This window comes from Triturus cristatus, chromosome 5_2 (genome assembly GCF_964204655.1).
Source record: "Triturus cristatus chromosome 5_2, aTriCri1.1, whole genome shotgun sequence".
In the NCBI taxonomy this organism is placed as follows: Eukaryota; Metazoa; Chordata; class Amphibia; order Caudata; family Salamandridae; genus Triturus; species Triturus cristatus.
This window is the reverse complement of record NC_140588.1, coordinates 904230950-904258269: the sequence shown is the minus strand read 5'-3', so window position 1 is coordinate 904258269 and position 27320 is coordinate 904230950. Positions and strand designations below refer to the sequence as shown.

The following is a 27320-nucleotide window of genomic DNA, read 5'->3' as shown; positions in this document are numbered from 1 at the left end:
CGGTATATGGGCCAGTGGGAGGGCATGGTTGGGCGGGATATCACGGATGAGGAGTGGTCCCACCTGTGGCGGGACCTGGCCAGATTTAATCACTCGTTGGATCTCCGGGAGGCGCATATTAAAACTATGATGGATTGGTACCTCCCCCTGCCAAGCTCCATCGTATTTTCCCTGGCTCCTCAGATAGATGTTGGCGGGCTGTGGTTTCTTGGGGGACTTCCACCAAATATGGCGGAACTGCCCGGTTATCCGCCCCTATTGGGAAGAGATTTTGTCCCATATCAAGGACATCCTGGGGTACCCGATCCTGAACTCCATGGAGCATGTGCTTTTGGGTCTTCGAGACCCGCTTTTAGAACATCCGACGCGAGCGGACAAAAAGATCTTCTGGCTCTGCGTTGGTGCGGCTAAAATCACTCTAGCGGCGGCCTGGAAAAAGAGGGAGGCCCCGGCGATCTCACTGTGGCATGCGAGGTTGTGGAAATTATTGAGCATGGAGCGCATGGCGGACATATTTCTGGGGGACTTCAAAAATTTTGTTTTCCGCTGGGGGCCGTTGGTGCGATTCCTGGCCCGGGGGCTCCCAGCTGCTGTGTGCCCGCTGTCGATCCAAGCCCTCCATCTGTTCCAAGTGTGATTTTCGTTGGAAGCCTGCTGTAGTGTGGTTGTGTGCTGCTACCACTGGTGGGGTGGGGGAGGGGGGGGGTGGTGGTTGGGTTTGGGGGGGGAAGTTTTTTTGGTTTTCTTTTTCGTTTTGGTGGCAGGTAGTGACCGTCCTCAACGACGAGAGTGGAGAACCAACAATTATGGGATTGGCTGGTCCATCCCCGGTAACTTGCATACTATTGATGGCTCTGGGTGGGTGACCTTCCACCGCTTGTACAACCTCAGAGATGGCGCCCTGGACTTGGCCCCTTTGCATCTCCTTTAGATTGTAGCCCAGCTGGGCCGGACAACAGGACTATTACTAGTCACAGCGATCCCCCTCCCTTTGTGCATCTCCCCTGCGTGGTAATTGTGGCGGGACTGCCGCATGTTTATCTTTCATTTTGTTTTTATCTTACTGAAAAATAAAAACACCTTTGACAAAAAAAACATTAAGTCCCGTCCCCCAGCCCCCTTCTCTGTGATCGGCATCGACCTGAAACTTAAAACATACCTATTTTAAAATCATGAGGATGTTTTTCTGGTTCTTGAAAAATGTCAGATTGGCGAGGGAAATATGGTCCTAATGTCCATGAACAAAACTTAAACTATAATCCCCTTGAATAAAGAGCAGTAGATGTCTGATTGGCAGATTTATATAAAAAAAAACTGTATTACTCAACCGTGTACTGTTGTGTACCCCGAATATCTGTCCTATTTCTTTAGCTATTTGTGGAGTTGTTGGGGATCTAGCAAAGATTCCCTCTGTTTATTGGTGCACTTCTTCTGATTCCCACATCTTTCTGACTTGGTCTTCCACCCTGACTGTTAGTCAGCAAAGGTTCAAGGACTCCATGGTTTCATTAAAAATATTTGGCCAGCAGGTTCGGACCGCTCCCGCAGCAATCTCCCTGAAAATGAACCATAGCTTACCGTTGCTCCCGATTTTTTTTTTTTTTTTTTTTTTTTTGTAATTTTTGTTTTGGCTCCCTTAAACAATATTTATATACATTCTTTCATGCTGGAAAAGCTTGCATACTGTACTTGTTCTATCCGTCATGGAGTTGAATGTAGTTGACCTAGCCTCACCAGACCGACTCATAGTCCAGTGGATAGGTATTTGAATTGTTGTGTTACACTCCATACAACTAATGGCTTAAACACTAGCCCATTATAGGATAATCCATCTTCCTTCTGCTCTTTTTCTGTGAGAATTGTGGTCTCTAAAACAGAAAAAGAAATTAGAATGTATTGCTTTTTTTGATTTAAGTGTCTCAAAAAGGAGAACATTTCGTACAAAGTATGCAGAAATATCAAATGGGATATTTTGTTATATAAAGTTGGTCAATGAAACTTGTAATGATTTCAAACCTATTTGAGCTGGTGTGGTAATAACATTCATGCAAATAATTGTTCCTAATGGGACTAATACAGTTTCGCTCAAATTGTGTTTATTGGGTTTTGCAGCAAGAAGGGTAAAATAGCAGAAGAAATAGGGTGTCGTTAAATACAGGGGCGGCTGGTGACATTTGAAAGTGGTAGGGCGTAAAAGTTCGGGATGGGTGCTCAGTGGCGAGACAACGCAGCGAGCGAGCCTGAACGGCATAAGGGGGGTGCTCCCCGAGAAAATTTTGAAAAAAAGAGTCGCCAAATGGTGCAATTTCAAGCATATTTGGGAGAGCAAGCATGTTAATAAAGCACTTGTTAAAGTGTAGTTATGACCTCAATAAAGAGATTTCATATAATAATGACGTCTGAGACTTTGGAGGGGGTTATGGCCATCTGAGATTCGATGTACAAGGCTGAGAAATGTTGTGCATAGTTAACTAGGATCTCGTTCTTACTGTTTGTCCCATAAAACACACAATCACCTCTCAATCATTGCTGTGTCTTAAACTTCCACCCGAAGTGGCATCATTTATACCAGTGCCCAGAAATCCAGGGTTTGCCGAAGTTAAAATGCAGACTGATAACAAACCCCAAACCTCACCCAACACCGGTGGCTCCTCGCCCCATTGTTCCATATCCCTGGTCTCCTTGCCAGCCATACCTTCACTTGGAGGAGCACGGCTCTATAAAAACATTTCTTTATAGTTTTGCCCACTACTCTCACTCCTCTTACATGTGGAGTCCTGGGCAAGGGATGCCCGCTGCTGCCGGGACTGGCAGGTCCATGGTGTCCTCTTTGCTACGCGGCCCCCCAGCATCCCGCTCCCAATGCACCTCCATATTGCGAGGTGGGAGATCCATTAGGACCCTCGGGGGGCTAGCCGTGATAGGCGTGGGCAGCGGTGGTCAGAAACTGGTTCAGAGTTGGGGGTGGCAGTAAGAGAGCCCCCCAGGAAGAACTGAGGGTAATCCAGGGTAGGACTTGACTTCAGGGTAGGCCATGCCTAGGTAGGGCGGGTAGTAAGATTAGGCAGGCATGCTGTAGGCTACATCATAACCACCTAGCTGGTACTTCATGGGATCGGGGAGGGAGGGGCTGGTGAGTCCGTTGATTTCTGGCCTTTTCCTCGTTGGGGCTGTTAATCGGCCCACTGTCTGCAGCCACCGCACCCAACTCCTCTGGTCCCCGGCTTGGCTTCAGCTCTGGGGGGGATGCCCAGACCCAAAGGCGAGAGGGGCTGGTGGCCCAGGCCACCTGTACGGCAATCCCTGGGGAGGTGGGGGGTCTGGCCAGTGCACAAGATTCCTGCTCCTGTCCTTGTGACCCCAGCACATTTCCCCCACTGCCCGGAAAGGGAGCTCTGGAACGTGTTGTGATAGACTTCGACTACATACATATATTTACAAGCTGTCGCATTCTGAACAGGCTGTCAGCAGTGAATGCTCAGTAGAACTGAGCGGAGACTTCAGAACTGTGTTGGGATTCTGCATAAATTGCAAAACGAAAGCAGGTCGCGCGGGGTGGGGGGGCCGAGGGAGAGGAGAATAAAATTAAAACAAAAACTTACCTGACCCGACCGCCTCTGCTCCTGGTCCGCGTTGGCGCCTCTGCCGCCCCCTTCAAACCGGAACACCACGTCCGCACACTGGAGTGGCAACCCCTCAGCCAATCCTGGCGCTGCTGCAGCGCCAGGATTGGCTGAGGGCACAGCTTACGCTACGCCCGCCGCCTGCCCATTAGGAGACCGAGGGGCTCCTAATGGGCATGCGCAAGGCAGTGAAAACACAAGTACGCATGACTGGGCACGGGCTAAAAATTACTCTCCATGCCCACTCATGCGCACTTGTGCTGCCTTTCCCTGGCTTGTCTGACAATGCATGTCAGTCAACATGACGCCGGACCGCCCACGGTCCGACGTCATGCTGACTGACTTGCATTGTCAGTTCTCCCCACCCTCGGCGTCTCTGAACTTAAGTAAACTAAGTTCAGAGACACCGAGGAGGGAGGCGCGGGCGTGTGCGGGGGCGGGTGGGGCAACGCCCCAATGGACGCACCGCGCCTGGTTAAATAGAAAAAAATCATTAATAAGCTGACACACTGCCACAACAGTACATGCATGCAACATTGGCATTTCTATTTGAAAGGTGGGGGCGAGTAGGAAAAACCTAGGAGAAGCAAGGTCAGGCCCACCAAGTGGCTAAGTCAGGGCTTATGTGTCTTTCAAGTGCTATGGTCATCAAACAGGGGGAGTCTGTGTGAGCAGGGGTGGGATAAACCTGGGAGAAGAGAAAGGGAAGGGGGGCTAGAGGGAAGTAGAGGGAACCAGTGGTCCCCCTCGGGGTCTTTGGAGCCTTAAGTCGAATAATATGCCGGGGGGGGTGGGGCTTGTTTGCAAAACAGTGGCGTTTTGGGGCTGCTCAGTCGAAGCTGTGAAGAATTGCAGGGCACTCCGTGTCTAATCATTGAAAAGATGGACAGCCTGTAACCTAGGGGACTGGAAACATGAGTATTCCAGGCGAGATAGGTAGTGGACAAGGGGTGACCAGAGTCGCTGGAATTTCTTGTCGGTGGGGGTGGTTTAAAGGGAAGCGCCATAATTGCGCTATCAGCTGCTTAGTTGCACATGTCGTGCCGTGCCAGGTGCCAGTCTGTGTGAGTCATCGCAATCCGGGATATGGGGTGAACAGTTAAGATAACGGTGATAGTCATCTGGTACTGGATATCCCAGAGTGCCCTTGATGTGGCTCAAGATCTCCTTCCAGAGGATCTTCAGGTTAGGGCTTACCCACCATATGTGATGGAAGTCACCTCGCGGGGCCCCGCAGCGCCAGCAGATGCCAGTAACTGCAGGGCGCATGCCATGTAGACGAGTGGGGGTATAATACCATTTAAACATGACCTCGTAGGCTGCCTCCTTTTGGGGAACTCTTCTGTGTATGCGTGGGATGTCTTGCCAAAGCTGCTCCCACTGTTTATGGGTGATAACGGGTGCATCATCTGGGGACCACTTCCATTGATATGAATGGCGGGGGAGTAGACTCAATTGTTGCAGGACTGCATACATTTTACCAATCCCCAGGAGCCTGTATAGTTGCGAACAAGTTGTTCAAAGAGCGGGAGGGGGCGAGTAGCAGCTGGAAGTATTGGTGACGAGCAATTTCAGACAGGTGGAAGTCCCGCTGGCATTGCTCAAAGGGCTTGATGGTTGGGCCTTGAAGGAGATCATGTAGAAGCCTACATTCACCCGCCACCACTCTGGGAGGGACTCTCTGGGCAGAGCGGGAGAGAAGTCGGGGTTACATGCTATGGGGGTGTGTGGCGATGGGAATGTGGTCAGTCCGTGTTTTGTAGCCAGGTTGTCCCAGATCTCCCACACCGTGCATGTCAGGGTAGCGGCATTAGCATTGCATGGTCAGGAGAGTTTGGGCAGCCAGGTAAGGTCCCACTGAGGTCTGCAAGCCACCGCTCTATCCATGTGTACCTAGTGCTTTTCACTCTCATGCACTATCCATTCGGAGATGAAGCATATGCGCGCCGCCCGGTAATGGTTCAAAAGGTTGGGGCTTGCCAGCCCTCCATGATTGCGGGGAAGCATTAGAAGTGCAGCAGATATGAGAGGGTGCTTTCCCCTCCAGATAAAGAAGAGGTTAGTCCGCAAGCTGGTGATGTCTTCGGTGGGCATGGACGTGTGGAGCGATTTGGAATATGTAGAGAAGCCTGAGAAGAATATTCATTATTCATCTACCACATTGAGGTGACCCAACCAGGAAATATGAAGCGGCTTCCACCGACGGGGGTCTTCACAAAGCGCCTTCCGAAGGCGTGGCCAATTTTCCCTTGTCCAGGAGGAGAGGGAGTCTGTGATGGAGACCCAAATACTGTATGTAATTCGAGGCCCATTGAAAGGGTGAGAGCGCTTTGAGTTGCAAGAGGCGTTGCGGTAGAAGAGTGAGGTTGAACGCCTGCGACTTTGCAAAGTTGATCTTGTATCCAGAGGATACGCTCATAAGTTCGCCAGATCTAGATGACCGCTAGGAGGGAGGTATCCTGTTCTGTAATCCCAGGAGGAGGTTGTCTGCGTATAGCAGGACCGTATGTTCCTGACCAGCGAAGGGAATGCCTCTGATGTCAACAGAGCGTCGGAGTTGGATAACCAAGGCGAAGAGTAAAGTGGACAATGGGCAGCCCTGGAGGTTGCCTCGGAATAACGGGAAGGAGTTGGTGGTCATGCCATTAATATGAATGGAGGAAGTAGGTGCCGTGTGGGAGGCCATAATCTTACTGATCATGGCAGTCCTATTTTCAGCAGCACGCTCTTGGGAAGGCCCAGCTCACCCGGTTGAAGGCATTTTCCGCATCCAAGCAAAGGAGGAGAGCGGGGCTGGCGTAGCGCTGCCCCTCTTCGACCAGATGAGCTAAGCGGTGAAGATTGTCCGGGCCTTGTCTGTCTTTTATGAACCCCACTTGGTCCGCCTCTATTAACCCAGGGAGAAGGTTCTCCAAACGGTTAGCCAGAATCATGGCGTAGAGCTTCACTTTAGTGTTTATTAGGGTAATCGAATGATAAGAGGAACATAGGGGTATGGTCCTTTCCTGGTTTGGGTATCGAAACGATTTTGGAATTTGACATGGTGGGCATAAGGCAGGTGGAGGGGGTAAGAGACTTAAAAAGGGTGAGCTGGGGCGCTTGGAGCTGTGGTAGGAAAGCCATAGAAAAGGATGGCATGAGGCCATCGGTACTAGGAGATTTCCCTTTAGGGAGCTCCTGGAGTGCCCTACGAAGTTCGGTGGCATGTTGCGAGTGTTCGTTGGATCCAGAGGGGTCCAAGGACCGCTCTGGAGGTAGTTGTATATCTCAGTGGAATCTTCTTCCCCTGGGGCGTAAAGGGTTCAATGGTAGTCCTAAAAGGCTTCCTGTTTGTTTCCTGAATCGCCCAGGCCGAGTCTACTTTCTGAAATTTGGCAATGTGGGAACTCTTACGTTGGTGACGCAGCATGCGTGCCAGGAAGGAACCTTGTTTATGCCCCCCCGTTGTACTTGTGCTTAAGGGCGAGGAGCGAACGCTCATGATAGCCAGTTGGCGCTTGGCTCGCAGTGTGGGGTGTTTGTTGGTGCACTCAAGGGCGAAAATATCTGCTGTGGGCTTGGCTTCGAGCAGGCGTGCCTCCTGAGTCCTGGCTATGGAGATGGAAGTCAACACTCCGTGTATGGAAGCCATCCCATAGGGTGTGAGGGGAGGTTTCAGACAATGTGTTGAGCTGAAAATACTCTGTAATGGCGTACTGCACCACCTCCCTGTCAATTGGGTCTCGTAAGAGTTTGGGGGGGGGTTGGGACGTCCGCATGGGGGCGTGCGAGGTCGGGCCATGCGGGGTATCCGTGTGAGCTCGATATGGGCATGGTCTGAGATGGAAATGTTGGATATATACGCTGAAGTAAGAGCAGGCAGTAAGGAGGAGACAAGTAGTTGGTTGTTGTTAGAGTAAGACAGGTGCACATGGGAGTAAAAAGAAGTCTTTAGAGTACGGGTGAAGGAAGCGCCAGGCGTCAACCATGCCTGTGTCCCGGATGTCTTTCTTGAGTGATCCAGACGTCGTCCCAGCACCCTGGACGTGGAGGGTGCTTCTGTCTAGCAGAGGGTCCCAGACCATGTTAAAATCGCCCTCCATGACGAAGTCACCGCTCGCTGCACCAAGTTGGTCCGAAAGGGTGCGACAAATGAATTGTGGTACAGACGGTTGAATTGTGGTGTAGACACGTAGTGAGAAAGAGGCTTACTGCACACTTGAATACAGCATAAACAATGGCTCACAAAAATAATTTCCGTATTTGTAAAGCAGAGCAGACCACCGTAGATGGATTCAGTAGTTCTAGTTCCTTGTTTATCACAAGTGTCGGAAATCTTTCGTCATTTTGACCACTTCTGCAGCACTGTGCATGGCGGTAATTTAATTATGTAGACATAATTATGACCTCATCCAGGTTTGGACTATTCCACCTCAAAACCTTGCAAGCTTATGTACAGACTGAGCTTTCCTCTTTCAAGACATGAAACGTCTTCCTGTCTCTGGTTAGGCCATTTTCATCACCAATCTAACTAGGACAGCTAGCTATGTACCAAGTTCAGTATGAACGTGCAAAATATACTTGTACAGCCTTACACCCCCATATCATGTGAATCATGAAAAATGAGCCCACCGCATGTAAATATCTAAAACATAGGGAAGACTCAAACAGTCCCAACAGTTAGATCTATGGTGGCAGACTCTTTATAAGACCTTGAGTTGTAGGAAAATCAGAATAGATGGAGTATAGCTACCTCACCTGGGTGTTCAAGCGCTTCCTCCTGCTCAGTCTTCCTTCTCTCCCACCCACTTGACTTTCAGGGTGTCTAGTGTGTCCATCATATTACCTATAATAGTGCTTCAAAAGCATGCTATCACATTTGTTTTGTTAATTCTTCCTTCAAAACCATCATTTCCAGTGGAGAATGAACTTGTTTATCATTCCATTTCAAACCTACACCGCTCAAATCATGCTGAACACCAAGATCTATATCGTTCAGAGCCTGGAAGCTCAAATTCCTCCTAAAGTTCCCCATAAATCTTCAGTATATCCCTATTTACCAGATCACCTAGTTTCTAAATATTCACCAGATCCCAGAACCTATGCCATGCTTTGTTAGGTTCACGAGACACCTCTTCTAGTGACGCTCATCATATATTAACTTGGGATATAAAAATTCAGAGAGATTGCCTCCCAGTGGGGCCCTCAGTTCTTTGGCTGTACTTCTAGTTCTAAGTTGTGGGTTTTACCAGATTTCTCAGTGGACAGCTATTTAGTCACCGATTGCTACTGCGCTGCCATAATAAGGAGGTCCCAGCCCACTATCTGGTACCTGCTGTGGAAGCTTGCGGAGTGCTCCTTTCCATATACTATTGCCATAAATCAATTCCGGTAATAAAGAGCTTAATTCCCTGAAGAGAATATGTGGACGAATCATTGATATATTGGGAAAGTTGTAGAGTTGCACATGCTGTCGGGGATCTGGGTATGTTGCTTATGATTACACCTATGTGTTTGTTTTACATTTAGGCTCCTCAGTGTTTCAATGTGACTGATTAACATTGCAGTGGAATGTCACGCATAGCATTATTGGCTCCTCTAAGGTCTTGCGGGTGGGTGGGGTGGCGTATAAGGCCGTATTGCTTCCAGTAAACCCTTAAGCCCAATACAAAGCTAAACCTGTCCAAGGTTTCCATGTTTGGCTCCGTATAGGACTCCACATTGTAGAAGTACAATAGGACAGCTTCATCTTTAACCTTATGTTATGTTGCTTGCCAGCTGTGTGTTTATCCCTTTTCAACCGTCTTTTCTTCTTTCCTAATGGAGGAAGTCAGTGCCACCATTGCTAGTGCAAAGAGTGAGGGGGAAATTGGCCCTCCTCATTTCTACTGACCAGAAATGACTCCACTAGTGGGTACAGGTGCCACTACTCCCTTCCCATGCATAACAATTATCCTCCTGCTATGGCATTGGTCTTCCCACATTCTGTTATCTGCAGTCATCAGATATGATCACTCCAAGATTGCGCTCCAGCTTGCAACCTTTAAGACATGACATGCACCTTTTACTGCTGCTGGGGATTTAACCCTGTTGATGTTACGGTCTGCTCATAGTCGCAGAAACTTGGCCTGCAGCGGTACACTCCTCACCCATGACTAAGCCCAGTTGGGTGATCGCCACAATTACAGCATTAGCCATCATAAACCAACCATGCCATCACTTTGGTCTGCAGACCAACATCGAAGGAATGCTACGAAAGCAGGCATGTACCCTCTCTCAGAAAGACGTCGCACTTCCAGTTACCTATTGCTTATTGGTACATTCTTTGTATCACAAGAACATGGCAGAGCCATCAGTATCTGCTTGCTAGTGCAGTGACACCTCCCTCTGCACCTATATGATCCTGGTATTGACCTCCATCCACACCTATATGATCCTGGTATTGATTTTTGACTGGATATTGAAGAATTACCTTGTATTGCCAGGCTGACCAGTTAACTGTGTTTTTTTACTAACTTGGCATGATCCCCCTCAGCCTAGGCCCCCACACTCTGTTATCGACACCAGCACTAAAGTGACCCATGAGATACCGAAGTCAAGATATGAAAAATCCCCACCACTTGGTGCACCACGCAGGCCCTCTCCTTTCTTCATCAGTAAATTCCAATCATTGTTTGCCCACACATACCTTCGTAAAACTGAAACGAGAACAATGAAAGGAACTGCTCAAGAAATAGACACCACAAAACTGGACTTCTCCATTACAGTGAAATCAAACTGCGGTGCAAAAATAGAAACCAAAAATGACAAAGGGCTGTGAACTGAAATGTATCCATAATTGAGAACATAAGCTTTTCAAGAGCTGAGATTTAAGAATGGTTGTTTTGTATGATTCTTACAAGTGAGCCAATGACTGAAGATATTGTAGCTTGTCCTGACTGAATCAACCCCACCATAGGTTTTTCATGTGCTCGGAAGACCTGGGATTGTGTCTCACTTATACGCTTATGTAGACTGTCTCATTTCTACAGTTATGTAGCCTGTATCTGGCTCTTGGTTACTTTGATAATGCCAGATTTGGCCAGGCTATGTTTCTGACCCATTATTGCACGGGTTTCTCAGCTAATCAGTTTAATTCCTCGCCATCAAGTTCGACCTAGCGTTCTATGAAATATTGTGGGTGCAGTTTGGAATTGCATATGCACACTTGCTAAGTATTGTTTGGCAGGGCATAGTACTGCTGCGTTTCTGGGATCATACACCTAAAGTCAGTAATGGAAAAGCATGGCTCTGCGATAAGTACCTAAAGTTTGAGAGATGTTATTTTTGTAACTAATGAGTTTGTGTGCTGTGTTGTGTGAATTTAACAGTGAATTTCTGCTATTGATTTGGTCCTATAGAGCTTTCATCAGCCTTATCTTTTTACGTCCGCTCAGCCAGCACTATTGTCGCCGATCTCCCAGTGTCCTCATTGACACCAGTTAAAGGCTTTCTTGAAACAACTGCTCGACTAATCGCCTGCCAAAGATGTTCAGGCACCACTCCCATAACTGGAAGCAACTTCATTGGCTCCCCTTTGTGCCAGGTTCCGCTTTGCATTCTGCTGTGTGATCCATAAGGAAGTCACCTGATAAGCCAGATTACCTTGCTTCTAAACTCCATGTATCTGGTGGCTCACCCACACTTCTAGAAGCACCTCCCTGGCCAGGCTTGAACTCGAAGAGGCCAACGGAGGTCACGCATGTCAGCAGGCTCTCTCAGTGTATGGTCTGAGCATCTCGACCAATTATTGCACCTCAGACTTGCTCTTCTTTAGAAATGGATCCGAGTTCCCTATTCACAATTGTATGCCTTCCCAGGCGGTCAACCATTCCTACTACCCTCACCGCAGGTGATTTTCTGATTCCCCTCTGTAATCTTTTTTTACTTAAATACTTGGTTTCCCCAGTTCTCTTTGCAATTGTACCTTGAGAGCTCTGTATCCTTGTATGTTGGCCAACTATAGTGTTGTGAGAGAGCTCCCTGCTGCGCTTTGGGGCTAGGTTTGCTTTAAATAAATAGCCATACGAAGTGAACAAACAAATGAACGCACTGTTTGAAATCTCAATGCACTTCTAGTACCCCAAGCATCAGTTGTGCTTCTAGTGAAACGCATTGCATATCTGGGGTCTGGTTCCTTGCTCATCAAGACTGTGGGCTGCTGTGCCATAGGATATTGCTATTAGTTTGGATCTAGGAAGATTTGCCTTCATGAGCTGTTTGTCAACATCCTGCTTTTTAGCCTTTTTCTTTTTTTTTTCTTTCCAAGAACAAGGTGCTTCTTGACATTCACTCTTTCAGTGCAAAGGACATGGCTGATTTCCATGTACATCAAAAGATTATTCTACTTACATTTTCCCTAGGTTCCGCCCTCTGTTGCCACGGAAGCAGTTAACAATCTGGGTGTTAAAAAAAAATCCAGAAGTTTCCCCTGGTTGGACAGGGATGATTAGACCGCTTCAAAGGCTCTCCAATAGCCATTGGTAGGAATGTTCTGGCAAACGAGTTAATGTATCTATTCCACCCTGCTGGATCTGGTCTTGAAACTCCGCTTTGTGACCTCCTCATGGCGATCCCTTAGGTTGGCTCGTGCTTGTTCACCAGAGTGATGACCGTAGCTAAGCTACTCTTAAGCGTTGTCATCTTCAAGTAGACCTAAAGAGCCTTCAGATGGATTACTACTACCATTACTTGCCAAACATCAGTTTGACCATATATGTTTGGTTTGGGCATTGGTTCTCATGGAGACTGTTGGCGTGACGCCTATCACATGCCTCGGTCCCCCCACACGTGGTGATTTCTAGTCGCCGGTTGCATCTGAGTGCGGAACAATTGTACACTATAGATTTTTACTTCATTACATTTTTTACATTGATAATGCCTTTCTGCTACCCCCAGCCATCTGTACAGGAAAGCAAATGTAATCAGGGGACTTTTGTTTCCCTGCCCTAAGTTCTTAGAATTCCACACATAGTTTGAGTCTTTGCTTGCTGCAAAGGACCGGCCTGCCAGGGTTCCTGTGATGAGTCAATACTCGTTTTTATGCCACAGTCTAGTATCCACGCACTGGGCGTTGCTTCTTTCACTCAAAGTGTTTTAGCTTTATGATTGTCTGTGTCACGCCAGGAATGTTCAGCAACATAAAGTATATGCCACTCATTCAACAGACATGAATATGTGAATGGCATGAGTCTGTTGCATGTGAAAGTGACAGGACAGCTGGGCACCGATGAAACGCATGTGCCCATTCCAATCTGGGCACATCCCCTCAAGCAGCTGGAGAAAAACACAAGGGCTGCTCTCATCAACTTCGAGGAAGGCGAGTCTCGCTGTTTGAGCTTTTAGATTCCTACAGTGACTGTCTAATGTTTCTCATGAGTCCTACATTCACCAGCGATTGTATGTTATCAGGAATTAAGAGATGATAAAGTGTGGTGAAAAGAGGATAGAAGTCCCCTTGTGCATACTGTGTTAGAAGTTGCAAATGTGACTAGCGTCTATATATAATGTTTTGCAGCGCTTTGCTTGTTGACACAGCTGTGCAACGCTTCAAGTGGACAGTAGCCGAACACTAAGCCCGCCATAATCACGCATAATTTCCGTCATTTCGTGTTACACCCTTGTTATGGAAAACTCATGCGATCATGCCATCAATCAAAATCCCCAAATTAAGATTTAATTCGGGTAACAAACTATTGCAGGAGCACAGGAACAAAGGAACAGAATACAAGCAGCTGTTTGCGTCATAAATGCAAGTATTTATTTCGCACAAAAAACATGCAAAATGCCGCACTGCATGTCTCGTAAGGCATAATTTTGCTTAATTTTCTGAGTATTTTACATTTCGTGTTGCACGCTTGCTTTGTGAAATACCGTGGATTACTCCATTGCACAACCCTCCCTATTTAAAATGTTAATAAAGAGCCCATCGCTGGAGCACAGGGACATAATACAGAACACAAGCAGCTGTTGGCGTCACGGGTCATTTTGAGCTTTTTTTTTTTTTTTTGTTGCACAAAATGCGTCCTCGTTTTCAAAGTAGATACGAAGACAAATTATGTGGGGAAAAAAAATGTATAGTGCTAAATGCCAGACGAACGTCACCCTAGAATACATAAGTCCATTTAATGTATTGGCCATTTCACATACGTTTTGCAAAGTAACTTGCATGTATGCACCTTTACGTCTCCTAGCTCCTCACCCGTGCCATGCTCAGCACATGCACTTCCCCGATATACACGGTCTTCGTGCCATTGACCCCTGTTTTCACCTTCTCAGCTAAAGACCGAGCAGCCACATGGTGTATAGATAACACCATGTTTCGTTTTAGCCAGGATTATTCGAAGTATGCAGCTTCCCCATAGCGCAGTATCTCGGATTACAAGACCAACGTAAAGCCGTCACCAAATCTTCACTCTGTTTTGCTTTTCCTTGTCTGTGGAATTCTTGTGCACATGTGCACATGTGCTTATGAACTCTAGCATCACTTAACATGATCATTTTACAGGGTAAATAACTGAGCCTCCTGGTGCCCTATTCGCCGTCTGCCAACACTGTACTGTAAGTGTTGCGTCCAGTGGACAGTGTTGAGCTAATACCTGTGTATAAATCCGAAAGAATCTCTTGTTGCTTAAGTAGAGAATGTATTAGGAATACAACCGTGTAATCTTCCATAGCAACGCTGTCCGTTTTTGTGCTGCAGTGTTCTTGTTTTTGATTGAATTTTATTACTTTTGATTTATTTTTTCTAATTTTTTTTGTAGAGTAGTATGATTAAATGTAGAGTTTACTTATGATGTATAAAGGTAGGTCTGGGTGTAGAATTCTGCTCCGCTCACGCAGTTTTTTCCTGAGCGCGGAGATTTGAAAATCTCTGCGTAGCGGCAGGGAGCAGAATTTTTCCTCTCGCGGCTTGCCTGCGTTAAATTAGTGAGTAAGGAAAATCGTACGCTAGACCACCTCCCGGTCAGATTTCTCAACGAGGACGATAGCAGCAGGTCGCTACTGCTCATCTTGAGGAAGCTGCCGCCCGAGTAAGCCTCTATCTGAGCAGCAGAAAGAAGCAGCGAGTTTGTGCCGTGCCACTGGATTCATGCTAATCTGGCTGATGAGGGGTGTTACCCCAAAACCGGTCCCAGGATGCTCGCTTCCAGTCCAGGGAGGGCCTGGCCAGGCAGTTCGGGCTGGACTGTTCCCATGAGAAACAGGAGTGAAGACTGATTTGCATATGGTTCGGTCCAGACGTGGGTGGCTTAGTGAGCAGAAGAACGATGATGGATTAAACCCAGACCAGTGACTGGGGGTGAGTGTCTGGAAAGTTTCAGCGCTCCGTCTATCATTTTACTGTGTTTGGTAAGTTATGGATGAAAGCTGATGTCCGTGCTCGTGATGGTGCTCACAAGCGGCTGCGCTTGTCCCTTTCGAAGCGGAATAGTGCCAATGTGGAATTTGCTTCCCGACGCCTATTGGGGTCTTCAGAATGTCATCCACAATTGGACATCACGTGATATCTCACAGAATGAAAACTTACCAGCATCTCAAGTTTAGGAGTGTAAACGTCGGGCTTGTTTGAGCACATTAATGTACATTCCTCTTGCAATCATGGGCATTCATTTCTGTTCACGAAACGCTTAACTAGGTAGAGCATGTGGTGTTCTAAGATAGCAAGTGCTTAAAGTTTATTTTTGACGCCTCAGTGAGCCTCTACTTCATTTTTTGATTGTTGGGAATTTGTTTTTGCTTGGTGTTTGTATTCCTAGCACTGGCGAAGTGCAGTCGGATTGGACAGGTACACCACTGCACCTCTTTCAGAACACTTTAGGGAGCCACCCTTCACATCATGCAGTGTTATTGCTTTCAAAGTTTTAAGTCGTGGCTAGGTTAGCAGGCCAAATCAGAAAATCGGGCAGCCATGATGTTTGAATAAAAAGACTTTTCTTTGGTGTTCATACGTTAAAACCATTTTTTTTTTACAGGGAATGTTCCTCCCTTGTCAACCAAATCCGAAAAGAAGACCTGTGCTTACGGTCATTAGAAGCCCAGAATTGTCAGTTATTCGCTTTTTAGCGACATTTCTGACAGTTGATGGTTCTTCTGGAAAAGACAAATCGTTTGCAAGTTTCGAAAAACTGTGAGTTGTTAAAGTAAAGTTGAGAAGGAGCTTCTATGAGTGACGCAGCACAGCAAGATACCTATCAGTAAATTGCAATCTAATAAGTCCAAACATCCAAAATTAAAATCACGAGGATCCCAACCTATCTTCTAATGTACACGCGTTGCGGCCTGCTGACTGAGACCGCTTCAACCACTAGGGTTTTAAAAATCATTATGGCCTCTTTGTATAGTATATTGTGCTACCTGTTATGTTACCGGAGTGCAGTAAGATGGTTGTTCACAGGCACTACACATGTCCATTGGAGTGAGTGGTTAAGCTGGTTTGTAAAGCAAAGCTTGTATTTCATACAGCAGTGACTCAACACAGCAAGCTACCACTAAATCACAATATGCTGGAGTGAGCTGTGCTAACCACCAGTAGTGCATAATTGTTTTCCTTGGGGGCAAACAGCGCTGTCTCTGTTAACAAAACACTGATGTTCTGACACAATGACCATACTTTCGCACACGGGTATCATTAGGTTCCAGGCACCAAATGCAAGCTGCTAGCCTTGAATTAAGGTCTGCCATGTACCTCTCGTTGCCTTCAGGGAGATGTAGTGAAGTAGGATGATAATCTGTGGTTGTATTTCTCGAAGAGGTGAAGCAAATTAAAACCTGAACTAAAATAACAAAGATTAAGAATTGGACATGAGCCAACAGAAATGTAAAATGACAGGAGAAAGAATGCTAACTGGATTTTACAAACCAAAACTTTTTTAATTATTTATTTATTTTATTTTGAATTTTGTAGAGCGCGCAGCTACCTCCGACGGAGGTGTCCCGGCGCTGAAGACATAGTCTCAGGAGGGTCGAGGAGGAGTGAAGAGGGGTCTTAAGACCTTGGGAGTTACACAATTGGGTAAATGGGTTTCACTATTTAGAGGTGAAAGGAAAAAACTCTGCTAATGGTGAATGTGAGCAAGCCAATGGTGCATAAATAAACATTGTGTAGTAGCTGTTACCGAGTGGCAACTACATATTCTTTGTGACAATAACAATAGTGAATAAGAGTGGTTCACCTGTTCAGCAGACACTAGCACAGAGTCGAGCACGGCAACACACAAAAAACCAAACAAAAAGGAAGACTACTTGTGAGAAGTTGGCCTGGCATATGCTGGTCACTAGTTATAGTGGCCACCTTGCACCAGTCCAATTCGACTCTTGTGGTAGATAGGTTTAAGACAACCTTTAAAGAAAGCTATCCTAGTGGTAGCTGTGGAGAGCAGCCTTCAGGCTAAGTCTCTGAGGAATGTAAAGCAGCTTGTTTTACCTTATAATCTCTTGAATTACCAAATGAAAAGACACCACACAGGTATATATATGTATTTATTTCTAAATATACTCTACTAATCTCTTTATGAGATTAGAGCCAGGTAAACATTCAAAAGATCAACAGTTCTCAATAAATTAAGCACAAATATGGCTGTAGCCCTAGGGGCGTACCAGACCATATACTAAAAAAAAAAGGTGTAACAAACTCGACTAGCAAAATGAAGAGGCCTAGGGCCTTCGGAATCGCTGTTGCTTCACTTCTGCAGTGTTAGCAGGTAGGTAGCCAGCCCACAGGAGACGCGTGCAGTGTCTAAACACACACGCAGGTTTTCTATACGTTTCAGTGGCAAATGTCGCGGTTTGTAAATTACAGTTTTAGGGCACTTTGCAAAAGTCAACAGGCAAGCAACTTACAGGGTAAGTATTTCGAGAGCCAACACACACTTGGGCACCGGAGTGCACGAGTTACCTCACCCAGGGAAGCCGGGTGCATAGGTGTCCTTTGGTGTCGGGTCGCTATGCTGTTTTCAATGGAGATCACTGAAGACTTGCTGCTTGTGACGACTGGAGAGGTGTCCGTTCGAATCCGACTATGGATTGGAGTTGCAGAAGACCTAGAAATTGAGGGGACAGAGTTCAGACTCACTTGCCAGTGACCGGTGGCCAGCAAGATGGATGACCACAGCTGTCGCGTCTCTTCAGGTCGATGATGGTGTTTTGTCTCTTCGCTCACGAGGTCCAGGAAGGTTAGACAATGACCAGCAGCTGGATTCGGGGGGTCCCACGACGTCTGCAGCTGTCGACGGTGTCGGCACCCAGATTGGAGCCAACAAGCCTTGGCAGCCGCAAGTCTCGTGTAGAGTGAAGATTGGCAATGGTGCAGACCAGCAAGGTCTGATGGACTTACCCAGCGAGGGTAAGTGAGGGTAGGCCCAGAGCAACCTGGCGAGCCCTTGAAGTCGAGGTGGAAGTCTTCAGGAGAGTTACTATCCAACGGGCAAGCAACCGCGAAGACGCCTTTGCAGGAAAAGTTTAACAACAGCCCACGGTCACTCGGGACGAGGTAGGCTGCTGAATTTCGGTACTAGACCTGCTAGGGACTTGGACAACAAGTGGTCCAAAGCACAACTTCGTTGGCCGTAGATTAGGGCTTGCACTCGAAATCAGTGCACGGTTCCCTGGTATTGCTGTTCCTCGTCACTCGTGGGGTCCAGATGCCACAGCTTCGCTGGGGACTCAAAATGGCTGTCGAGAGGTCAGGAACTCCGCTTCAGGGGAAGCAGGGACTTCGGGCTCCGGCGGGAGCGGTAAAGTTTGCAACCGTAGAAGAGTTTTGGTGCCTGCCAAGCAGGGGAGTCACTCCTTGACTCCAAGGGAGATTCTTCAGTCTTCCAGAGATAGTGGAACGTCGAAGGGCCAGGATTCTTCTTAGTAGAGCGTCGTCCAGGTGTAATCTAAGTTGCATTGGCAAGCTTTGGTATCTTATAGTGAAAAGATGGGAGGGACTAGCTCTATGACCACTCCTCTAGGAGGGTCCGGGTAGTGGGTGGTTACACCCACTTCCCTTTGTCCAGTTTCGCGCCAGAGCAGGGGCAGGTAGCCCCTGAACCGGTTTGAGCTGGCATATGCACAGAGGAGCCTACTGCTCCCCCAGTGCAGGACTTCAAAGCACTCTAAGAGTGCACCCACCCAGCTCCAATACACTAAATCCTGTCTGGGAGGTGGTGACACCTCCCTGTGACAGGAAACCCTTTGTTGGGCTCCCTCCACTGCAAGTTTCGGTCAGAAGCAGGAGGGCAGCCCGGTGTCTGTGCTGGTGGCATCCATTTTGTGATGCCAGGGCTCTAGAAGATTTCTACCGTGTAGTACAGTGGGTACATGTCGTCCCCTCTAGAAGGGTGGGATCCTACTCCCACACCAGTTACTGGTGTGGGCGTAGGATTCCAAGTTGATTGACACCAAACACGACATGTTTTGATGGAGTCATTCCAAAGTTGGCATTTACCGCGAGGTTATAATGCACTTGAGAATATATGGTTTAACCGCATCCACAAACAGCAGCAGAGAATAGACTCTGCCAGCTGCAGAGGGGTCCTGCTCAGGCAGAAGCACCCCCTCACATAGTAAACCAAGCACCCTGCCCTTGGGATTGATAGGGCCTACCATAGGGGTGACTGATAGGTTTATATGTGTGTGTATGGTGAGATATAGGAACCTATACCTCAGTGAGGAGTGCTAACACTACCTCACACAGGCTGCAGTAGCAGGCCTGTGGTGTCAGATTGTGAATGCTTCCCAGGGGTGGCATAATACATGCTGCAGCCCCTGGTAGGCCTGTGAAGTACCAATGCCCTAGGTACCTAAGGTACCATATACTAGGTGCTCATAAGGTACCACAGTATCCAATCACTAGTGCATCTAATATGCACACCAAGTTGTTTAGAGAGATCAGTTAGACTGGGGCCCTGATTAGCAGGGACCCAGCCAGACTATAGCCAGAAACCAGTGTATACATCAGAAAAAAAGTGGGGGCAACACAAGTGCAGATCCTACTCTCCTACACAACTTGGCTGGCTGCAGCCACCCATTCAGCGTTGGAATTAGTGAGGAAACCCTAAACTGAGTGGTTGAGGTGCGAAGAGTGTGAGACTGGAGGCTGACACGGAGCCAGCCAACTCCCACGAGGCAAGGATTCCTTCAAGTGCAATTGTGCAGTCTGAGAACTATTGAACGGATGCAACTGGAAGAGTGTTTGTGGATTAAAGTGTTATGTTACACAGTTGAGTTTCAGTCGAACAACAAAGACAGAAGGGTAACAGCTGCCGACAGGTATAATATCCCATATCATTGCAATGTAATAGACCACATTAACGATGCTTAACAGTGGAGGCCACATTGGCGCAGCACAATTGGAAGACAGAGGAATTATTCGAAGGTGAAAGTTGTGGCAGTCAAAATATCCTGGCACGGATTGTTAACGAAATTTGCCTGTCCCAATCATACGAAAAATGTTCCAACTTGAGATACAAAATCAGTCCATAAATGATGAGACCTATTGTCCCTAACCAAAGACATACACCATGCACTGTCCTGGGGATTGAGGATATTTCTCATTCTTTGCAATTAGGATTGTTGTAGAGTATGAGGAGATAACATGAAAGACCCATTCGGACTAATAGGGATATTGATCAAACAGACGTTAAGAGTTGACAAGAATACAAAATGACAAAATGTAATGTTTAAAGAAAATTAAACCATTAAATCTAAAAGATAAGTAGCAAATCTAAAATTCGATGTTGACGAGTTTAAAAAGACACGAGGATGAAGTAAATGAAAGGAAACAGAAAATTAATTTCTGAAAAAGATTGTGGACAAGAAAAAAACGACACCTTTGGGAAGAGGTCAGACAATCTAAAACAAGAGAGGCTCATTGGACAAAACAAGAATAGAAACTGACTATAAAAGGATCAAGCTGATTGAAACAAGAAGTAAGTGACGGGAAAGACCTTTTAACAAGTGATTGCAGCATCACTAAATTGACAAGCGTTTAAAAAAAAATATATATTTTTTTTTTACACCAGGCACAGACTAAAGAGGCACAATACAATGCAGGGTAAGAGGAAGGGGGACAAGGGAAAGAATACAATCCAAGACACTAATGAAACAGTTGAAATCCCACTTAGAAAAGGACATGGTGAGACCCTACTAAAACATCAAATCTATCTGAAAGGGAACTCACAGAAATTGAAATCTGTTCTGGAGAAAGGATTACACTTCTATCCCTGTACCCATCTGAATTATGTAAATACAAGGATAGATTTGTATAAATACACAGATAGAAATCCTCAAATTCATATGACCTCCAAAATGAACAAAACTAAAAACTTGAGAAAAGGTGAAGTAGATGGAGATATAAACGTACAGATTGATGTAAATAATGTGCAGACATCAGCCAAACTTGGGAATGACAAAGATTTAAATGAGGAAATCTGGAGTATTAAGTATAGTATTATAACCTACAAACTGTGGAAACGTAATCCAAAAGAAATAGCTTAATTACTGCCCTGCACTTTCAGATGGAAAAAGTGAAAATACATGGTTACAGACATAAAACAAAGACAGTTTAATGAAGGATAGCAGCTCTTGTATAGAATCATAGAAAGCGATTGAAATTAAAAATGGCGACCGGGGTCACTATTGTAGTAATGAGGAACAAAGAATTCACACAAAAAAGCAAAACTGAATAATTCAATAAAATAAATTAGGGAAGACCAACTCAATCTGTGGAAGATATTGGATTATTTAATGAGGTTGAGTTGAAATATCTGAGTAAAACATCGGTAACACTCTTGATATATTTTCTGTCAAAAGTATAAAAGAACACACACAATCCACTGAAACGTCACATAATTTTACCGGAAGGGTCCCTCTTCCTGAAGACATCAGCAGATTATTGGCTGTTTCCTAGCACCGATAGTGAAAGATAGGAGTTTTTACTTGAGAGCAACAACAGACTTTGACATATTTTTAAACTATACTGTGGGTAGATGGCTAGTAGCTCAAGACTAGGAATGTAGTTTCTTAATGCAAACGAATACTTCTCTATCGAAGAAACATTGACTTATGGAAATATGCAACATGTTCGACATGATGGAAACATTGTTCTATTCACCCATCAACTTTACAAACCAATTTAGAGCAGCCATGGGAATCTCCTCCTCTCGAAGTGCTGGTGGAAAAAAAGATGGCATGGGAAGAAAATTATGAAATACGTGAACAAAATTATACTATAGCTAACATTCATTAATCTTATCTTGAAATGAGACTGCATATATCAAGAGTTTAAACAATACTTTGATACCCGGAACAACAATGAATTAAACATGCACTTCACATAAGAGCTGAGTGAAAAAGGAATACTATACCTTGAAATGAACATTTTCATCAAAGATGGTCAATTACAAACCACCCTATATCGAAAGAAAATGACAACCGTATGTTATGAATTTTCCATCAAGAAAATATAGAGCAGAGCATTCCTTACACGGAATTTATCTGACGACAAAACTGTTGACAAGATTGAATTAAAAGTACAGAAACTCGTGGAAAATTTTCAGAAAGCAAATATCCTGCGAGAATAAAAGATTTTAAGCAAAACCGAGGGATCGTGCCTAGTAATTGATCACTAAAAAAGGAGAAAAGATGAAAAAAAGAAACTATAAAATGAGACGGCCAAGTAAGAATGATAACCCATATAGCAGAGGCAAAGAAAATAAAGAGGATTCTAAAGAGGAACCCATATCTAGGGAAAAGGGTAATTGGAAATAATTTTATTATAAAGAAGAGCACCTTTAATAAAGGACAAACTAGTGCAGAGTTGCTTTCAAAAACAAATTAAGAAATATGGCTGACCGATACAAATGGGTTTCAGAGAATGCCTGCATTGCAAAGCAGGCAAAATAACTATGGACATGAAAGAATATAAGACTTTACAAGAACCGAAATTTTTTAAAGTGATGATGCAACAGAAACTTTGTGGTTTATATAATTAAATGTTCATGCTGACTACTGTACCTCAGTAGTACGATATGCATACCTTGCAAAGGAATACTGAAACACATAAGAGAGGGGACAAGGAAGGACAGACATTACACCGTAACTAAACAGTGTGAAACATACCACCAAAGTAACTGGAAAACTATAAAATGAAGAAATCTGAAATGAAGGCAGATAACGGATTTAAACATTACATCCTAAGACTAATTGAGAAGACATTGGAAAGTTAGATGACATGGACAGTTAACAATTATTGAAAAAAAATTGATATGAGGAAATAAATCCAATAAAAGGCCTAATCAACGATGAAACACGCTTTTGGATTTGAGGCCGTCCGGCTATTTCCACATAACTAGTAAACTGTTTTTAGGTTACTATTTCTCAATGTATTTGAGCTACTTTTTCCTTTTTCTTAACTGATATATCTTCAGTCACATATAGTTATATACAGTTACATACACTGTCAGTACCTATCCATTGTAAAATGAAATTTGTAATCCGTGATCCTACATGTTGAATTATGCTCATCAATTGGAAGCAAATATTATTTAGGGCTATAGTTGCTCTACAAAATTAAGCTCCATACAGCAGCATCTGGCTATTGATGTGTTATTGAAAAGAAATTTACTTTATTATAATAGACTTCACTTCATATTAGCTCTACCCTCCACTGTGAGATTTTGTAGTGTGATTTAATTATTAATTAATTTAGATAATATGCGCTTTAAAAGCATTTCCCGGCCCAGCAGCTGCTGCATTCATTTCATTTAAATGACTCGAGGTGAATTTCCCCCCTCTTTCCTCTGTTTTGAAGTGGTTTGTCAAGATAACTTTTCAATTGCAGAGATCAAGAAAATTGATTATTTTTTGGACAGTGGAGGTGAGGTGAAAAGGTGGCAGGCATTTAGTTGATATTGTTGCCATGATCTGGATGTTCCATAATATTCATTATTGACCGTCTCAGTATGGGAGTGTACCTCTGTGTTGACGAAGCAAAGATTGGTATGGTTTGTGTTAAGCGCTCTTGCGTTGCATAAAGATTTACTACATAAGCCTTGTTGCATTGTTAGCGGATGAAGCAGCTGGCATTGTGCATATTCTACTGAGGTAAAAATTAATTTTAATCCACCCCAACAATAATAAATTTGTGATGTCCTAAAACAAGCAGCTTTTTTGTCTGCTCAGGTTTTGCAAGCAGGTTTTAAAAGTGAATGTGCTCGCACGTCCTCAGGTGAATGATGTCAGTCTCAAACCCCAGCAGACGTCATCAACTAAAGGAACATTCTAGAATGCCTATTGTTGGAGATGGACGCTTGGGTAAAAGAAACTGCACTTTTATCTTCACTGCAAGGTCCCTTTAATAGAGTGGTGTGTAGAGTAGCAAAATATTTTTTAAATTTTATGAAAATTGGCAAATTATGTAGCGGACAGTGGATTATGGGCAAAAAATTATCCAGTCGCAGAATCTCAATTTCAGTGTCCCCGAGTACAACAGCAACAAAAGGGGAGGAGAGGACCTAGGAGGTTGAAGAGGTGCGGGAGGCCCTGGGCGAAGGAGGAAAGTAAGTAGCGTTAGTGTGGAAATGGAGGGGCCAGAGAGGCAATGGGGCAGGTTTGCGCTTTAAATGATGTGCAAATATCTCTATTGTGAACACCATTGCAGGCGTGACATTGGATTTCTACCGGTCAGTTTGACGGGCTGGTGTTGTATTCACCCTGGGAGGAGGGTTGGGTTGAAATTGTTCTGTTTCTTTGCCCCGGTCTTTCGTCTGACTATATTTTGTAGGATAACCCATGCCCAGTCTAACAATTTTCTGTGTGTTTTTTACTGTGTTTTTCTTATTCTAAGGGGAAACGGGTCTTGGAAAATCGACTCTCATGGACACTTTATTTAACACCAAATTTGAGGGTGAGCCGACGTCGCATTCGCAGCCTGGGGTACAGCTGAAATCCAACACGTATGACCTCACCGAGAGTAACGTGCGGCTAAAAATGACCATTGTTAGCACAGTGGGCTTCGGCGACCAAATCAACAAAGAAGACAGGTAAGGAGACGTCAAACAAACGATTGTACAAAACAATATAACTTGATGCACCAACTCACAGTACCCTCATTGACTTAGTCAATCTTCCAATTCAAAGGTTACCCTTTTCCAATTTGTCAATGGTTGGTTTTCTCTCTAAACCTCTCCCTGCACCGCAAAAAAACGAATGCCTTGGAGACTCCGCATTGCCTGCTGTTCCCATAGCAGTACAGTGTGCTCTAAATGATGCCATTTCCTCATAAGAAAATTCTGCGTGCCCTCTAGGTTTTCGTGCCTCAAGGAATTTGGTCTGCCCCAGATGTTTGCACGCTCCCCAAGATGATCAGCGTTTGAACAAGGTGTTCTTTCTCTGCTTGATAGCACATTCACAACTTCAAATGTTAAAGTAGTGGCTATAATTGTTTATACGTATGTATCCTAGACTTTCATATATAATTTGGGTACATTTGCCAATTTCTAGGGATGGATAAAAGCCCAAATCCTAAACGAGTATGCATAAAAATAATGAAAAATTCGATATTTTCAGGTATACTCGAGTATATTATCAGTATGGGATACAGTCCACTGGAGTAATGACAGAACTATGCCAAAGTCGTTTTTTTTCTGTTTTTTTCTTTATGGTAAATAAACGTTTTTCCCCCATAGAAAAATCTCTATACCTACACTCCTATGAAGGAGGTGAACCTTTTATTTCCTATAGAACAAAGGGACTTATTTCTGCCTTTATGCGAGTAGTTTTACTTGTGCTTTCAGGATGGGGAATCCATTTGCAAATTGTTTAACACCTTATTCATTTTGCATTGACAACCGCTAGCATTCTTTCCAAACCCTGTAAATTTCGCCATATTGGTAGTTCTCTTGAAGAGCGCTTTGCTTTCCACAGATTACACAAATTTTTATTCAATGAATCATGATGTGGGTTTGCAAGGGCAATGAGTGGGATGCAGCCACCACTTTACTGCCGCATGCTCGTATTTCCCTCTCTGTGGGAATGGAGTAGGTCTTGAGAAAATCACCAATGCTGGTGTACCCATAGCCACTCCGTTCAAAGGATAGCGCTGAGTCACGAGTAAACGTACCCCACTAGCAGCCAATCCCCTCCGGCTGATGCCCTGCCATATCTAGTTGGGAAATCAGATTTATAGACTCCGAGGCTGAATGAAGCAAAATCCGCCCCTGGCAATGTCCAGGAATCTTTGTTGGTCTTTGAAGAAGTTACCTGACTTCAGAGGCAAATTTAGTTCATTTGTTTTAAGTATGTAAGTTTCACTTAAGTGCACAAAAACCTTTGTATGTATTGCCTCTGTGTATAACTTTAAGGTCACACGTTTAGATCTGGGAGGGTATCCTAGATGACTTGGGCCCCGATTATGAATTTGGAGGTGTGGGAGCGGGCAGCCACGCCACCGCCCCACTCCCACACCACTGAACAGGCCTGCCGCCCGCCCGATTGTGAGTAATTTTGTGGTCTAGCCGGTGGTGTGGTGGTCCCGCGGCGGTGCAGTACAAAGGCTCCTATGTGAGCCTTAGAACTGCACCGCCGCGGGTCCGCCTGTGCACCTTTCTGCACGGCATGGACTGTGCAGTCAATGCCATGCATGAACAGGGCTACCTGCACTCTGGGTGGCCCAACATATGCCCCCCTTCATGCAGCCCCATGCAGAGGGGCAGGTGGGGTCCCTGTAGGGCCCCCTTTGTTTTCTCACCACCAGCAGTTTCATGGCTCGAGAACCGCCATGAGACCACTGGCGTTGAGGAAACTTGTAATACGCTTGCGCTGCCGCAGCGGCACCCTGGCGATTATGGCGGTTTTCTATAGGTCCAACCGCCGTACTCCTAATACAGCAGTCAGATCACTGGTGCAGCGGTCCCAGACTGTTACTGTGGGTTTGGCGGTCCCATGGACCGCCCGACTCATAATTAGGCCCTTAGTGTTAAACTCCTTCAGCATCAGGACCAGAACCATCAGTCATTCTCGTTGATGGACATGCCCACTGTTTCTGCAAGCTCCCAAGCAACAGGAAGTGGACGTTGTCCAAACACCTCCCTTTATCACAAAAGGGGCCAGCCTCCTTAGTTTCCACGTGTCCTTATAAAGTTCCTTGTGGCCTTTATTTTTCATCACCATGTTAATGATTCCACATACCCCCAAAGGTTGCCATTCTTACCGCATAGTTTCGCGTGCTGATCAAGGAGTTACTGGTTAGGAATGTTCTTATCATAAGCATATATTGTGTGGGAAACCTTCCATTTCATGATCATTTCCCAGGTAGGAATTCAAAATCGTAAGACGTAATACTTTTCTTAATCTATTTTTCTTCTCTCGAAGCTATAAGCCCATCGTTGAGTTCATAGATGCCCAGTTTGAGTCCTATCTGCAGGAAGAGTTGAAGATCAAGCGGGTCTTGCACAATTACCATGATTCCCGGATCCATGCCTGCTTGTACTTCATCGCGCCTACAGGACACTCGCTGAAATCACTGGATCTAGTGACGATGAAGAAGCTTGATAGTAAGGTAAGGATAATGAAGTTGAATTAGTTAGGTGAATATTGAATAATTTGCCATGTTCTGAGTCCCTGCTTGTTTTAACCCAGCTATGGTGTGAGTTTGGGGATGACTGTTAACAGAAGCCTTAAATTGCTGTTCTA

The 27320-nt window shown here is 45.3% G+C and overlaps 1 protein-coding gene across 10 annotated transcripts in view; it reads left to right on the top strand.

Annotated features, from left to right (window-relative positions):
- The window catches only part of SEPTIN6 (septin 6), a 170751-nt gene that overhangs the window by 76613 nt on the left and 66818 nt on the right, over positions 1-27320 (top strand). For all 10 annotated transcript variants that reach the window (XR_014962237.1, XM_085608060.1, XM_085608061.1 and 7 more), the window contains exons 3-4: positions 24475-24670; positions 27000-27186. Coding sequence is in view for 9 of the 10 variants with exons in the window: in XM_085608060.1 (XP_085464186.1) it covers positions 24475-24670; positions 27000-27186 (383 nt within the window). In the remaining variant the exon portion in view is untranslated. The remainder of the gene's footprint in view (positions 1-24474; positions 24671-26999; positions 27187-27320) is intronic.